Source organism: Artibeus jamaicensis, unplaced genomic scaffold, assembly GCF_021234435.1.
Source record: "Artibeus jamaicensis isolate MK-2021 breed Jamaican fruit bat unplaced genomic scaffold, CSHL_Jam_final contig_452, whole genome shotgun sequence".
In the NCBI taxonomy this organism is placed as follows: Eukaryota; Metazoa; Chordata; class Mammalia; order Chiroptera; family Phyllostomidae; genus Artibeus; species Artibeus jamaicensis.
The window spans coordinates 5,795,699-5,811,444 of record NW_026521837.1 but is presented as its reverse complement, the minus strand read 5'-3'; the positions used below and the strand labels follow the sequence as shown (position 1 = coordinate 5,811,444).

The 15,746-nt window shown below is 38.9% G+C and overlaps 1 protein-coding gene across 3 annotated transcripts in view; it reads right to left on the bottom strand.

Moving 5' to 3' along the window:
- Positions 1-11,834: 11,834 nt before the first annotated feature.
- The window catches only part of PKD2 (polycystin 2, transient receptor potential cation channel), a 61,862-nt gene continuing 57,950 nt past the window's right edge, over positions 11,835-15,746 (bottom strand). For all 3 annotated transcript variants that reach the window (XM_037132974.2, XM_037132972.2, XM_037132973.2), the window contains 2 exons: positions 14,585-14,732; positions 11,835-14,227 (listed from right to left, as the gene is read on the bottom strand). In XM_037132974.2, coding sequence (XP_036988869.2) covers positions 13,991-14,227; positions 14,585-14,732 — 385 coding nt within the window. In that variant the 3' untranslated portion in view covers positions 11,835-13,990. The remainder of the gene's footprint in view (positions 14,228-14,584; positions 14,733-15,746) is intronic.

Here is a 15,746-nt window from a genome sequence, read left to right as displayed (position 1 = left end):
ATTTAGCATCAGCATGTGCCCTCATCAGTCAAGTGTTACAGGAACATATATATTTTATACATATATATGTATACGTATACATATAAATACATCAATATATTCCTGCCCATATATATGTATGTGTGTATAAATAATTCCCTGTACATATATATATATATGTGTGTGTGTGTGTGTATATATGTATATATATATAAAACAAAATTTTTATTTATTGATTTGAGAGAGGGAGGAAGGGGAGACTGATTTGTTGTTCCACTTATTTATTCATTCACTGGTTGCTTCTTGTGTATGTCCTCAACCAGAGATCAAACCTGCCAACCATGGCATATTGACATGACACTCCAGTCACCTGTGCAACATGGCCAAGGACATGGCATTATATTTTTATCTTTGGACATTAAGAAGCATTTTTTTCATTTTTTATGATATTTAATTTAAGCATCACGTTGTAACATTATCACACTCTCTTTTGACCTGATTGTCAACACCAGGGTTAATCTTTTTTTCAGTTCTTGGTAGTTCTTTCTTTTTACATAACCCAGGTTTATCCCTGGTTCTCTGTATGCACTGTTCCCAACACAGGAAGAAATATATTACACAGAGAGAAAAGAGAGAGAGGATATATATATGTCTATACCTCACACACAAAATATCCTTAAGAAACAAAACTGCCAAAAATATTAATAGTACCCTACTTTTAATATTAGTGAGAACTTAAATATATCCTATTTATTCTTCCTTTCTATTGCAATTATCTTTTTATATAATTCTGGTTTTATTATTATGTTAAGAAACACCTACACAAAATTTTCTATCTTAACCATTTTTAGGTTAAGGAACATTTCTAAAAGTATAAGTAAAAGCATAAGTTGAATAATGTAGACAGAAAAATATTAGTTTATAAAAATTTATTTCATGATATGTTTATTTTCTTTTGAATTTTGTTTCTCTTGGATGTCAGAAGAACTAATTTCTAATGGAGAAATTATATTAATTACTTTGGTTTATAATGATTAAAAAACACCTCAGGAATAAATGAATGTTTGCCACTACTTGTACTTTTTCTGCTGCTCTTCGGGGACTTTCAAAGAAGGGTGCAGGAAGTCAGTCCATTGAGGTTTCTTGGAAGGTTGAATGAGGCAGTAAGAAAGGGAAGGACAACTCTGGAGGTTGAAGAGCAAGTGGACATGCTCATCTATTTTCCCATCTTGGAAGACACCCTTCATGGTGTTTAGATTTGAATTTAAACCCTCAATACCATCTACATATATCTGTGAAGTAGCAGTACTCCTGTAGAATCATTCTTTCACCATTGAACAGCATATCTGGTGCTCTAAAGCAGGTGGCAAAGCACTGCCAAACTATGTCTCCAAGTGAGGGTGTGGCCTCTTAGTTTGGCCTCCTTTGTTTGCAAAACAGCAAAACCTGACGCCTCATCTCCATAATCAAGGCCTTGGGGACTTCCAGTCAAGATGGCCACATAGATAAATGCTGTACTCAGAACCTTCCACAACTACATCAAAATTACAACTAAACTACACAACAACTAATACCCAGAACCACCTTAAATCTAGTTGATCAGAACTAAGTTAGCTGATATACAACTAAGCATATAAAGAAGAAGCCACACAGAAACTGGTAGGAGGGTCAGAGACATGAAATGGGCTGGTCCCACCCCTATATGTGGCAAATAAAAAAATGGGAAGGATTTCTTGGCTGTAGGTGTCTCCCTGGGGAATCCAGGTTCCCAGCCCCATACCAGAGCTGCAGCCCAGGGTACCAGTGCTAAATGGAGATGTTTCTCTAACTTCTAGGTGTAAAATATCAGTGGAGATTGTGACTGAGTGAGACAAAGGGCTTTTGCAGTTCCAGGCCATTTCTTTTAAAGGGCCTACACAGACTTGGACTCATTGCCTCTGAGTTCCAGTGCTTGGACAGCAGCTTAAAGTGCACCAGGGGCACGTGGGGAGGATTGGGATTGTCTGGCATCAAGAGGAGAGCTGGAGGGGCAGCTTTCTTTCAGAAAGAAGTGCTGGCAGAATCCATTATTCCTTTTCTGAGCTCTTCCCCCACAGAGTCAATAGGCAGGCACCGTATCTGAGACTCCATTTATTTACCTGGCTAACACTGTTTGCCCAGCCTTGATGATTCCCTGAGGCCCTGTACCACCCAATTTGTGGGGCACCCAAGCCCTTTCCAGTGACTTTTTCTTACTACCAGCCTGTCTTGGCACATGCTTCAGACTTTCCTAAAATCTTTCAAGCAAGCAGCATCTGGCCCTAACCCTAATCCTTCCACTTACTAAGTGACCCCAGCCTTTGTTTGCAGCTTTGTCTTTCCTGGGCACCTCTAAGCCTAGCACAAGTAACAGCCATCTGAAGACTGATTTGTAGCTCATGCTGTGTGGTCCTAGGCAGGGTACAGGTGATGAGTGATCTTGGCCTACACTTCTCAGGAGGCCGCAAAGCCAGTACACCCAGAGGACAGCTTTAGAGCAGGCTGAAGTACTGCCCAATCACCTACACACGTAACATACTCCAGAGGTGGACTTGAGAATTTCATGAGCCCTGCATAAGTAAATTCTACTCTGAAGGGTGGTCCCCTGCACAGCAGATTCTCCAGGGTGACTGCAGTCCTTGAAGTTGATCAGCCTGGGGGTAAATTCCTCCTATTGATGTGCCAATATCAATCAAGGCTCAAGTACAATAGGAAGGTACACACAGCCCATACGGAGAGTTGCACCTGAAGTGCCCAGATCAGATGACTTTGAAGGCTGTGCCACTGGACCCTACAGGACACCTACTACATATTCCTCCACTCTACCAGTCCTGGGAGATATAATAGCTCTATCAGATACATGGAAGAAACAAACACAGAGAGGCAGCCAAAATGAGGAAACAAAGCAATATATCCCAAATGAAACAGAACAAAACTCCAGAAAAAGAATTAAACAAAATGGAGATATGCAATCTACCAGATTTGTGGTTCAAAACACTTGTTATATGGATACTCAATGAACTTAGGAGAAGTAGAGGAACTTAGTGAGAACTTCAACAAAGAGATGGGAAACAAAAATGAGGATAGAGAACACAAAAGAGGACCAGTCAGAGATGAAAAATACATTAACTGAAATGAAGAATACATTACAGGGAATCATTAGTACAGCAGATGAAACAAAAGATCAAATAAGCAATCTGTAAGACATCGAAGCAGAAAACACCCAATCAGAACAGCAAAAAGAAAAAATAATCCAAATAATGAGCCTCTGGGATAGCTTTAAGTGTGCCAACATTTGCATCACGGGGGTATGAAAGGAGGAGAGAGCAAGAAATTGAAAGCATATTTGAAAAAATGATGGAAAATTTCCTTAACCTGGTGAAGGAAATAGACATACGTGTCAAAGAATCATAAACAGTCTCAAACAAGATGAACCCAAAGACACCCACACCAAGAAAGACACATTGTAATTAAAATGCAAAAGGTTAAAACAAAGAGAAATTCTTAAAGGCAGCAAGAGAAAAACAGCTACCTACAAAGGAGTTCCCATAAAACTGTCAGCTAATTTCTCAATGGAAACACTGCAGGCCAGAAGGATTGGCAAGAAATGCTCAGATTGATGAAAAGCTAGGACCTACAACCAAGATTACTCTACCCAGCTAAGCTATCATTTAGAATTGAAGGTCAGATAAAGAGCTTTCCAGACAAGAAAAAGCTAAAGGACGTCATCATCACCATACCAGTATTGTTAAAAATGTTAAAGGGTCTTCTTAAAGGAGAATAAGGAAAAAGATAAAATATGAATAATAAGAAGGCAACAAATACATATCTGAATCAACAATTACTTTATTTTTTAAAAATATTTTATTTCTTTATTTTGGGAGAGAGGAAAAGGGAAAGAAACATTGATGTGAGGGAGAAACATCACCTGTGAGAGAGAGGGGTCCAAATCTGCAACCCAATCTTGTGCCCTGATGGGGAATCGAACTGGTGACATTTCACTTAGTGGAATGACACCCAACCAACTCAGCTACACCAGTAAGGGCTGTCAACAATTACTTGAAATGCAAATGGTTAAATACTCCAATAAAATGACATAATGGTGTCTAAATGGATAAGAAAACAAGACCTTTACACACACTCACTGCAAGAGACTCCAGATAGAAAGACACACACAGACTGAAAGTAAAGGGATAGAAAGATACTTCAGGAAAATGGAAACAAGCAAACAAAAAACTTAGGCAGTAATACTTACACCAGACAAAATAGATTCTAAAACAAAGGTTATTGTGACAAAAGACAAAGAAGGACCCACAAGTTACACTTCTAGGTATTTATCTGAAAACACTAAATGAAAAGACATAACCATGCCTATGTTTATTATAGCATTATTTCCAATAGCCAGATATGGGAGCCACCTGTGTCCACCAATAAACCAATAGATAAAAAAGTGCATATATACAGTGGGATATGACTCAGCCATAAAAATGAATGAAATCTTTCCATCTGTAACAACATAAGTGGATCTAAAGGGTATTGTGCCCAGTGAAATAACTCAGAGAAAGACAAATGCCAGATGAGTTCACTTATATGTGGAAACTTTAAAAAACAAAATAAATGAACAAGCAGAACAGAAACAGACTTAGATATACAGAGAATACTTTGATGGTTGCCAGATGAAATGGGGGTTGAGAGGATGGGTGAAAAAGGTGAAGAGATTTAGAAGTACAGATTGGTAGTTACAGAATAGTCACAGGGATGTAAATTACACCCTAGGGAATATAGTCAATAGTATTGTAATAACTATGTATGGTGTCAGATGGGTACTAGATTTACTGGTGTGTACACCTGAAACTAATGTAATATTTTTTGTCAACTGTAATTTAAAAATAAAAAATATAATCAACAGCTTGGCGGTATACCATTTGGAAATCCTCCAGCTGTTCCATTTTTTTTAACTTATTTTTAAAATTTATTTTAAATGTTGTTCAAGTACAGTTTTCTGTCTTTTACTCCCACCCCAGCTCACTCCCCTAGTGCTACCCACCTCCCTCCCATTTCCACCCCCCTTAGTTTTTGACCATGTGTCCTTTATATTGTTCCTGTAAACCCTTCCCCCTCTCTCCTGAAATTCCCTCCCCTCTCTCCTCTGGTCACTTTTATTTTACAGATGAGGAAAGTTGAGTTTCAGAGACTGTGACCACCCTGAGGTCACAGATTATTTCCTTGCTAAGATTTGGGATGTACTGCAGCATTACTAGGATAACTTGAAAAATCACCTTTGGTGGGTCACTTCTGCAAATATACAGGATGGGGACAGTGGGCTTCACTAGAAGTTAGGGAGCTGACTTAAAAGAAGTGTTGAAGGAGCTGTTTACCTCTAGTCACTCAGGCATTTTCCTACTCCATCTGCTTCATCATCCTCCATTTACCAAGTCTGTGGACTTGATTAACTTGCTTAGCTTAGTCCGTATCTTTCTTATCTATAAAATAGGGATGTTAGTAGTCTTTTCCTCTGCGGAGTTCCAAAGATTAACTAAGGTAAGCATGTAAAGTGCCCAGACATACCTGGCTCATAGGATGCACTCAGGACATCCCTCTGGTTATTAGCATCATGCTGGTGTCAGTTCATGAATGACACAGTCGGCAGAGACTGGAGTGCCATCTTCCAGGAAGTCTTCTGTGCATTAAACCAAGAGTGGTAAACTATGGCCTGCAGACCAAACACAGTTCCACTGCCTATTTTTGTAAGCAAAACTTTATTGGAATATGATCACACTCATTCATATTTGTATTGTCTATAGCTGCTTTTGCACTATGATGGTGAAGTAGTTGTGACAAAGTAGATGGTTCATAAAGCCTAAAATATTTACTATCTGACCCTTATGGAAAGTTTGCAGGCTCCTGCATTAAACCAAGAGTATCTGTTCCCAAAAGTTAGAATGCACAGGTTCATGTACCAAGTGATAGTCGCCCCTCAGAATTACTCCCACTAATCCATTTGTTGAATTTGTGTTTCCTATCTCTGCAGCTTTAGGTTCTGCTGTGTTAGAGCTCCTGAATTCTCAAGAGTGGGGCAGGGAGGGGTACACTTTCACCTGGAAATACAGTAAGGGTTCTACTAAAGTGAAACTCTCTGCCACTTAGTCACTTTGAGATTCTCACACTGGAGAACAGCAGCCAAAGAAATCAGCTGTCACATTTTCATTGCTGTTAGGAGAGGCTAGACTTCACTAGTATATAAGGGACAGAGAATTCACAGAGGTAACTTGGGGTTTCCATGTCCAGGGTTTACAGGTGATACAAACAACCAGGAAATACAAACAACCACAGCCTGAAAAAGGACAAGCAACTTTCAACCCTCAGCAAAGAAGGTGAAGATCATCATACCAGGCAAGCCACTTAGTACAGCTGAAGTACTGGCCAACAGGAAGGGGACTGTAGGAAGGCCGGTGGAAGAGAGATGTCACATAATTATGGCTTTGTAACAGGCAGTGGCAATGAGACTAGATAGTTCCACTAACCCTCTATTCTGTTCTTTAGAGATCATAGCTGGCCTCCCGCAAAAAGTTCAAAGTGGAATTAATGTGGAATGAGTGGATCTGAGTGGTACAGGGTAGATGAAGTACATGCTTTTGGTGCTCTGTGTCATATCTCCTCTGCATCTCTGGCTTCCATTCCAGCCATGGTTAACACTTCCATGTGAGCTCAGATGATGTTGATAGCATCCACCTCCAGCAATAGAAATCCCTTCACTTTTCTGCTGAAGGAACCTGCTCAGCCCGAAGGCAAGCAAAGCCTGAAAAAAAAAAGTGTTAACACCCCAGGGATATCCATGAACCACTAGGGATTGGGGCCAATGGGCAAATGCCCCAGCCTTATGTTCTTCAGACAATGGATTATGGAAGGCATTTAATAGCATTGTCACAGGTAGAACTGAGCTCTGGTTGCCTACAGGGGCATCTTTGGTAACACACCTGTATACTGGCATTTCCTCCTTTCCTGGCTCTCTGTTTCCTACTCCAGCTTCCTAGTATCATCACCTCCCGAGTAAATTACCTGAACCCAAGTCCTTGGCTTTTCTTTTAAGGGAACTCAAAATAAAACATATTCCCATTAAGACAAGAAACAAGACAAGCATGTCTATTATTACTGCTACTCTCCAAAATGATAATGTCCTTATTTAAAAACGAGCAGCTCTTCTACACAGAAACCCCAAAGAATCAATACAGAATCTAGAGCTAGTAAAGAAGTTCAACAAATGTGGTATATAAAATTAATTTATAAAAAATCAGTGCCCTGGTCAGTGTGGCTCAGCTGGCTGGAGTGTCATCTCATACTCCAAAATGTTGCTTGTTTGATTCCTGGTCAAGTACCTATGTTGTGGATTCAGTATCTGATCAGGGCTCATATGTGAGGCAACCAATCAATATTTTCCCTCTCACATCAATGTTTCTCTCTCTGTCTCTCTCTCCTTTCCACGCTTTCTAAAAGTAAAAAAAAGTCCTCAAGTGAGAATAAAAAAAGTACTTTTTTTCTCTATATCAGCAAAAACCAACTAGAAAATAGAATGGAAGACAAGATTCTGTTCATGATAGCAATAAAACCACATTGAAGAATATGTAAGGTCTTTAGAAATTTTAAGAAACATTTAAAAGACATGAAGGAAGTTCTGAATATTTTTTGATATCATAAAATGTCAGTTTTCCTCAAATTAATCAATAAACTCAATGGAATGCCAATAAAATTTCAGTGGAACTTTTTTCTCTACCCCTCACCTGCAGGAACCTATCAAACTTATTCTAACACATTTATATGAAAAATTAAAGGTTCACAAAAATAGCTTAGTCAATTTTGGCGAAAAAAAAAGGGGGGGGGATTGGCTGAGAGGAGAGCACGTATGAAAAACTTACCGCATACGAGGACATACAAAGTTGTAATAATGAAAATTGTTCTGCAGGAACATCCAGAAATCAGTGTAACAACTACTATGTTTAAAAAAACAGACACATATTGATTTCTGGCCAAGATGAAGGTATAGTTGGATATGCTTTTCTTCCTTACATAACCAAAAGAAGGATAACAACCAATTTAAAAAAAAAGAAAGCAGACTGCCAGAAAATCAAACTGTAAGAAAGTCCAAACAACCAAGGAGTTAAAGAAGAAACATTCATACAGACCAGTAGGAAGAGCAGGAGACAGGAAGCTAAAGTGGACAAGATGTGCATCAAGGTGGCAGCTGGAAGACCAGGTCACCGAGGCAGCGGCTGGCAGACTGGGTGGTCCCACATTTGCATGTGGATAAACTAGGAGGAACAACAGGTGGGCAAGATAGCTTGCACAATCCAGAGTTCCAGCTCTGGGGAAATAAGTATCAAAGCCTCTGTCTATAAAAACCTGTGGGGGTTGTGGTGGTTGGAGAAACTGCCAGTTTCACTGGAGACTGTTTGAGGGGTCCACAGGGTCCTAGGACAGATACAAGTCCATCCACTAGGGAATCAGCATCACAGCAGTATCTGGTAGGGTGCAATTCACTTGTGGGAAGTGGGAGAAGTAAGTGAAAGCAGGATGTGAATTGAGAGAGTGGCATTGTTCCCTCTCTAACCCCTCCCCCACATGCAGAGCCAAAATGCAGCAACATGAGTTTCCCTGCCCTGGTAAACACCTAAGGCTCCACCTCATGCAAGATAACGGTACACCAAGACAAAGGAATATGGCCCAAATAAAAGAACACATTAAAGCTCAAAAAAAAAAAAAAAAACTAAGTGAAAAGGAGATAGCCAATCTATCAGAAGCTGAGTTCAAAACAATGGTAATCAAGATACTCACAAAAATGATTGAGTACAGACACAAAATAAAGGGAAAAGTGAAAGCTGTGTAAGGTGAAATAAAGAAAAATATACAGGGAGCTACCAGTGAAGGGAAGGAAACCAGAACTCAATAATTTGGAACAAAAGGAAGAAATAAACATTCAACTGGAACAGAATGAAGAAATAAAAATTCAAAAAAAGAGTTTTAGCCAAGATGGAGGCGTAGGTGGAAACACTGTACCTCCTCGCACAACCAAATTTAAGGAAAACAAAGATTTAGAAACAAAAACACAACCAGAACAGACAGAAAATTGAACTGTATTGAAATCTGACAACAATGAACCATTCATCCAGACCAGTAAAAGGGGCAGAGTCCACGACCTTCAGAGAGGAGTTCCAGCAGGAAGAGGCAGTGGTTAGCAGAACTGGGTGCAGGGGGAAACGAGAAAATCCAGTAAGACATGCATGGCATTTTGCTAAACGCAGACACACATTTGCACGCAGATAAACCAGGAAAAAAAAAGGGCAACCCAGAATGTGCAACCCAGGGCCCCAGTGACTGGAAATAAAGCCCCAAACCACCAATTAGAAAACCCCCCCTTTCGGGAGTTGAGGTGCTGGGAGAAGCTCCCAGCCTCACAGGAGAGTTCATTGAAGAGACCCACAGGGTCCTAGAATGTACACAAGCCCACCCATCTGGGAACCAGCACTAGAGGGGCCCACTTTGGTGGTGGGAAGTGGCAGAGGGGAGCAAAATCCAAGAGAGAGGAGAGCAAGCATCATTGCTCCCTCTCTCACCCCACCCCCACATACAGTGTCACAACCCAGTCACTTTGGTTGACCCGTCCTGGTGAACATCTAAGGCTCTACCCCTCATACGTAACAGGCACAAACAGACCAAAAAATTATGCCTCAAACAAAAGAACAGATCAAAGCCCCAGAGCCAATACATCTAAGCGACCAAGAGATAGCCAACCTATCAGATGCACAGTTCAAAACACTGGTGATCAGGATGCTCACAGAACTGGTTGATTTTGGTTGCAAATTATGTGAAAAAATGAAGGCTAACTAAGTGAAATGAAGGAAAATGCACAGGGAATCAGTAGTGATGGAAAGAAAACTCAGACTCAAATCAATGGAGTGGACCAGAAGAAAGCAAATAATGGCCAAACAGAAAAGAGTAAAGAAGCAAGAATTCAAAAAAAATGAGGAGAGGCTTAGGAACCTCCAAAACATCTTTAAATGTTCCAAGATCTGAATTATAGGGGTACCAGGAGGGGAAGAGGAAGAGCAACAAGTGGAAAACTTTTTTGAACAAATAATAAAGGTAAACTTCCCCAATCTAGCAAAGGAAATAGACTTCCAGGAAGTCCAGGAAGCTCAGAGTCCCAAAGGAGTTGGACCGAAGAAGGAACACACCAAGGCACATCATCATCACATTAGCCAAGATTAAAATGAAGGAGAGAATCCTAGAAGAAGGAAGAGATAAAGGGACAGTCACCTACAAGGGAGTTCCCATCAGACTGTCAACTGATTTTTCAAAAGAGACCTTACAGGCAAGAAAGGGCTGGAAAGAAGTATTCCAAGTCATGAAATCCAAAGACCTACATCTAAGATTGCTCTATCCAGCAAAGCTTTCATTTAGAATGGAAGAGCAGATAAAGTGCTTCTCAGATAAGGTCAAGTTAAAGGAGTTCATCATCATCAAACTCTTATTATATGAAATGTTAAAGGGACTTATCTGAGAAAAAGAAGATAAAAATATGAATAGTAAAAAGACAGCAAACTCACAGTTATTAACAACCACATCTAAAACAAAAGCAAACAACTAGAACAAGAACAGGATTACAGAAATGGAGATCACATGGAGGATTGGCAACAGAGGAGTGGGAGGAGAAGGCGAGGGAAGGTATAGAGAATAAGTAACATAGATGGTAGGTAGAAAATAGACAGGGGGAGGACGAGAATAGTATGGGAAATATGGAAGCTAAAGAACTTATGACACATGGACATGAACTAAAGGGGGGGAATGTCAGTGGGAGGGGTTGGAGGGGAGTGAAGAGGGGAAAATGGGACAACTGTAACAGCATAATCAATAAAATATATTAAAAAAATAAACATGTAAGAATAAATACCCAAAAAAAGAAGACTGAAAATTTCATAAATAAAAGCCTGTGATCCTAAAATGGTCTGTAGAACAGTCCCAAACACAGAAAAGCAAAATGAATACACTGATTGATTTTGCTGTATAAAAAAACTAAGCAACACTGACCAAGTTATCAGTGGGATGAGAGATTATCAATGGAGTCCAAAACTGATACTTAAACCATAGGAAGAAATTTTGCAAATCAACAAAAAGACCTTGACCCAGTAAAAAATAGGTAGTGAACAAAAACATACTTGTTTCCCATCAGATTAAATTAGAAGGTTTTAATGGGTTTAATAGAAAATGTACAAAAAAGGAAATCCAAATGTTGAATCTATGACAGGATGTCTCAACTTACTAGGAATCAGATAAAGGCAAAAGAAAATGAGACCTCACTTTAAAAGCATTACAATTATAAACATTAGGGAGCTGAATGGCACCCAAACTAGTGAGGGAATGGATAAAGTAGTGCACTCACTCACACAGTGAAATGGCAGAGTGGTGCCACCATTCTATAGGGTGGCCTGACAGTTCTGGGTAAAATGAAATATCTGTATGCCCGGGGCTTGGCTCTTGACTCCTGTGATTTACCCACGGAGGAATCATGAAATGTCAACAAGGGAATTATGTACAAGGACTCTGAAGAAGAAATAGTACAGCCAACAGCTAACTATAACAATGTAAAAGTAAATCGTGGCTGCTGCACACTAGGATGTACTACACAACCATCAGAATAATTTACTAGAGATACACATTGAAAAAGTAATACATCAGTCATGTTGCTTTGGGACACAAAAAAAGACTTTTTCAAAATCTAAGTCTTTATTACAGTATTAGCCTCATGATAGAAGGTAAATTACCCAAATGTCTCTGTTTTTAAACAGACAATTCTTAACAACTGTTTTTGCATCAAATTTTTTATTAGGCAGTAAAGTGCTCAGAATTACACATTAATGAAATTCTCTATTGTTAATAGAGACCTGCATATGTAACATCTTCTTAATAATATTAACATGAGAGAGAAGATGATAGGGGAGGATGGAGGAGGAAATTCTCCATGACTAAAGAAGAAAAGAAAATGTAAATTATAGTTTTACAGGAGAAGTGAAAAACAGCATAACAAGAAGTATCATAAAATATTTTCTAGTGACCATAAGTGATCTATGGCACATCGTCAATGCACATGGATGCCACATAATAGCTGCACTTCACACTGAAGTTTGTTTGCATGTAACAACAGGATACACAGACATAAATATTTAATACATACACTCACTATCCCTGGAGCCCAAACTTTAGTTAGTACCTAGTAATAAAGTACATTGTGTAGCATATTGAAATAACGTAAAGATGGATATGAAACCACAGGAAATAACTGTTGAAGAAAACCAATGTGTATTAGTCCTGAAGCAGCCAGCATAGAGAGGTTTGTTTGCTCACGTTTTCAGTGAAGATTTGACTGACATATTCTACCAATTAAATGATCAACACAGGAAATTAAAATACAGAGTTAAAAAATAGGCCTCTCTTGTTCTCCCAGTGAGCTATTCACCAGCACTAGGTTCTTTCCTGCTTGTCCCCTGAGCTCTCACTAGGTGGTCTACTCAACACTTTGAAAAATAAGATTTTCATTTTTTATTGAGAAATCAATTTCTTCCCCATAAATTTGGTGAGATGCTAAATGAAAAACCAGAAAAGGAAAATTGCTGCAAACCCAAATGCAGGCTGATACCTTCTGATAATGGATGGACTGTCAATACCAAAACTCCTTTTCATAAAATCCAACTCTGTCTAGAGTATAAGTCTAGGTCTGAGATGCAAGGTCAAGAGTATGAGTTCTGTATTTTTAAAACAGTATAAAACTCAAACTTTAGTTTTATAATATTTTTATATGAATTTTAAAACTGCCTTAAATTTTTGTTTACAAAGAACACATTTCCTAAAAATTTCAGTACATACTGAAAAATTTAGTAAATGGCCCTTCCTGGATTAGTTACAACATTATATTCAGTTGTGAATAGGTTGAGCCACATGGAAAAGGGTATACAGAGTAAATTTTTTACTAAACTAATTATTAGAAACAGTCAAATTTAGTGATAAGGCTCATTCCAATTCTCTTGTGTTGAAGTTACAGGTGACATTTTTAACCCATAACTGATCTTGGGTGGTTTAACACCACTCATTTCAAATGAGAGAAAAATAGTGTAAAAGTTAAGTAAAACAATAATTCCCACAGACATTAGATATGATAAAATAACAACCACCCCACACAATTCGACATTTACCTTAACCATTCATACAAATCTTAGCATTATGACTACGTACTCGTTCTATGATTTGGAGTTCTTTTCCAGCTTGTCTTTTGGAAAAGTTTACCCCAGGAAGGTAGTTGAAATAATGGGCTCCTTTCTTCAACAACAACAACAACAGAACACTATATAGTAAGCTCAAGCCTGAGTGGGAAGGAATTCCCCTATTTTGTCTTCACACACTGGGCTAAAATGACAATACTGACTTTGTGATTGAAAATAAAACTCAGAAACCTTTAAACAGTTTTTTTCTAGCTCAAAAGGCGACTTCATTGTCAACTGAGAAGACTCGGTCATGGTACCAAGTGAGCATACCACTTCTTAGACTTTACAGAGATTTTTTTATGTACTCAATATTTACACCTAATTACTTATATGAGTAAAAAAATTGTCTTTAAGCCATGGGGAAGGTTCATCTAAAATAAATTAAAGTGCAGAAGAATTAATGATTGGTCACAAAGACCAACATTATATGGTAGTCAGGGCATATACTTGTAAATACAACAGATCCTGGGAAAAAATAATTTTATTATTAATAATAATGCTTTAGGAACATAACTCTTGCTTATGTCAATTAGCCTGTGGTAAAACTGGCTTCATTATACTGCATTTTGGCAGAGTCCCAAGAACCTATCGATAACGATCAATGAGGACTTACTGTAGTATCCTTGCGATGGCAATTCAGACAGCCACCTTCTCACCTATTAGAACACGTTTACCAACACGTCCTACCCGTGCATACTAGCACTTCCATTTCCATCTGTGCCTGCCACTCCTTCCGCAGACTGAGAGGAAGAAGGGCGGGAGCTTCTGGGGCGAGGCTGACCATTTAACCCCATCGGGGTGCCTAAACTGTGACTTATTTGGGAAGCTGCATCATCGGATTCCCAGCGTTCCAACTCTTCACGCACTAGCCGTTCCATCTGTTCCCTGTGGATTTCACTGTCACGACCCAGTCTTTCATCCTAACAAAGGAAAAAGGCACCAGGAAGTTAAGAGTTAGACTGATGCATATTCTCATACTTAGAAATTGCCTTAGGAAATTTGGTGGTCAGATAATCTGTTTATAATTAGGTAAGTCTGGAAATTTAAAGCATATTAATAATTCTCAGTTACTACAGTAATTTCTTTGCTTAATTTTAAGTAAAGGCAGGGTCCTCAGTATGTGGAATATTAAGAAAGTAACACCTCTAGATTATCACTTGATATTCATTGATCTGCAGTTATGGAGACAGAGAAACCTCTGTGATTAAAAGGGTTACAAATCATACTACCCTAATGTTTTACCCAGCAGAGTGTTTCTGTGGCAGAAGACCACTCACCTCGGCCACTCCATCCAGCAGTCTTCCCAGCACTTCCCTTCTCTTCAGTTTGGCCCTCTCCATGATCTCCAGCTTCACGATCACGGCGTCAATCTTGGACACAATGCTGCCAATGGAGTGCTCCATTCGGTCCACTCGTCTCACTAGGCTGCAGAAAACCACAGTTGGGAGGGGCAAAATCACCTTGCGTTGGTGTCTTTTCAGCCCAGTTGGCTTTTCAAATAGAAGGGTTAAGATTTATTTCTTAAACAACATGATAATCTGAAACATTAAGCAAGTAGCTGCAAACTTTAGAGATTAAACTATCCTACATTGCTGATGAGAGTGTTAAGTGGCACAAATTTTCTACAAGTCGACATTGCATCCAAAGTCTCAAAACTGTATGCCTACTTTTTATTCAGATATTCCTTTTTTGAAAGATTTCTAAAGAAAATAATTAAGCATATGTCTGAATTTTGGCTTATTAATAGTGGATCATCAAAATGATTACATTAAATAATAGGAGATTATATACAGAAGAGAAGACGTAAGGAGACATCAGAAATTATATTATGCATAAATATTTAATAAAATAGAGTGATGTTCACAGTATGTTAACTAAGTAAAGGAGATAGAAAAAAGTATATTCACTTATGATCCCATTATTTTGAATACATAAAATCTATAAATAAATATATAAATCATTAAAAAATAAGGAGGAGGCAACTTCTGAAATGGTGGCCTGAGGACTCTGCAAGCTCTCTCCCTAGTGAAACAACTTTAACTGTTGAATATTATTTAATACTCAATTTTAACTGTTGAGTATTTTTTTTAATTTCTGAAAATTTTCTTAAAGGCATAGAGCAAATAAAGAAGCATTTATTTATGACAACCCACTAAATTTCAGTAAGAAGAGTGACAGTCTGTGACATTTGAGGCATCTCTGCTCCATCTCATTCACCCCCAGCTCAGTGTGACAGAAGCAACCACTCTGGGTCGGTGGATCAAAGGACGCTGGGCTCTTCCTCCCGAGATCCCGGTGGAGAGCTACAGTGGCTCCCAGGAAGGAGGCAGCCAGCCAGCATTTCTCATCCCATTGCTCCCGTCCCAAATCCATACTTCAGAGGCTCTAATCCAGGCAAGAGTGGCTAAGTATGAGATTCTTTTCCCACATTCAACTTCC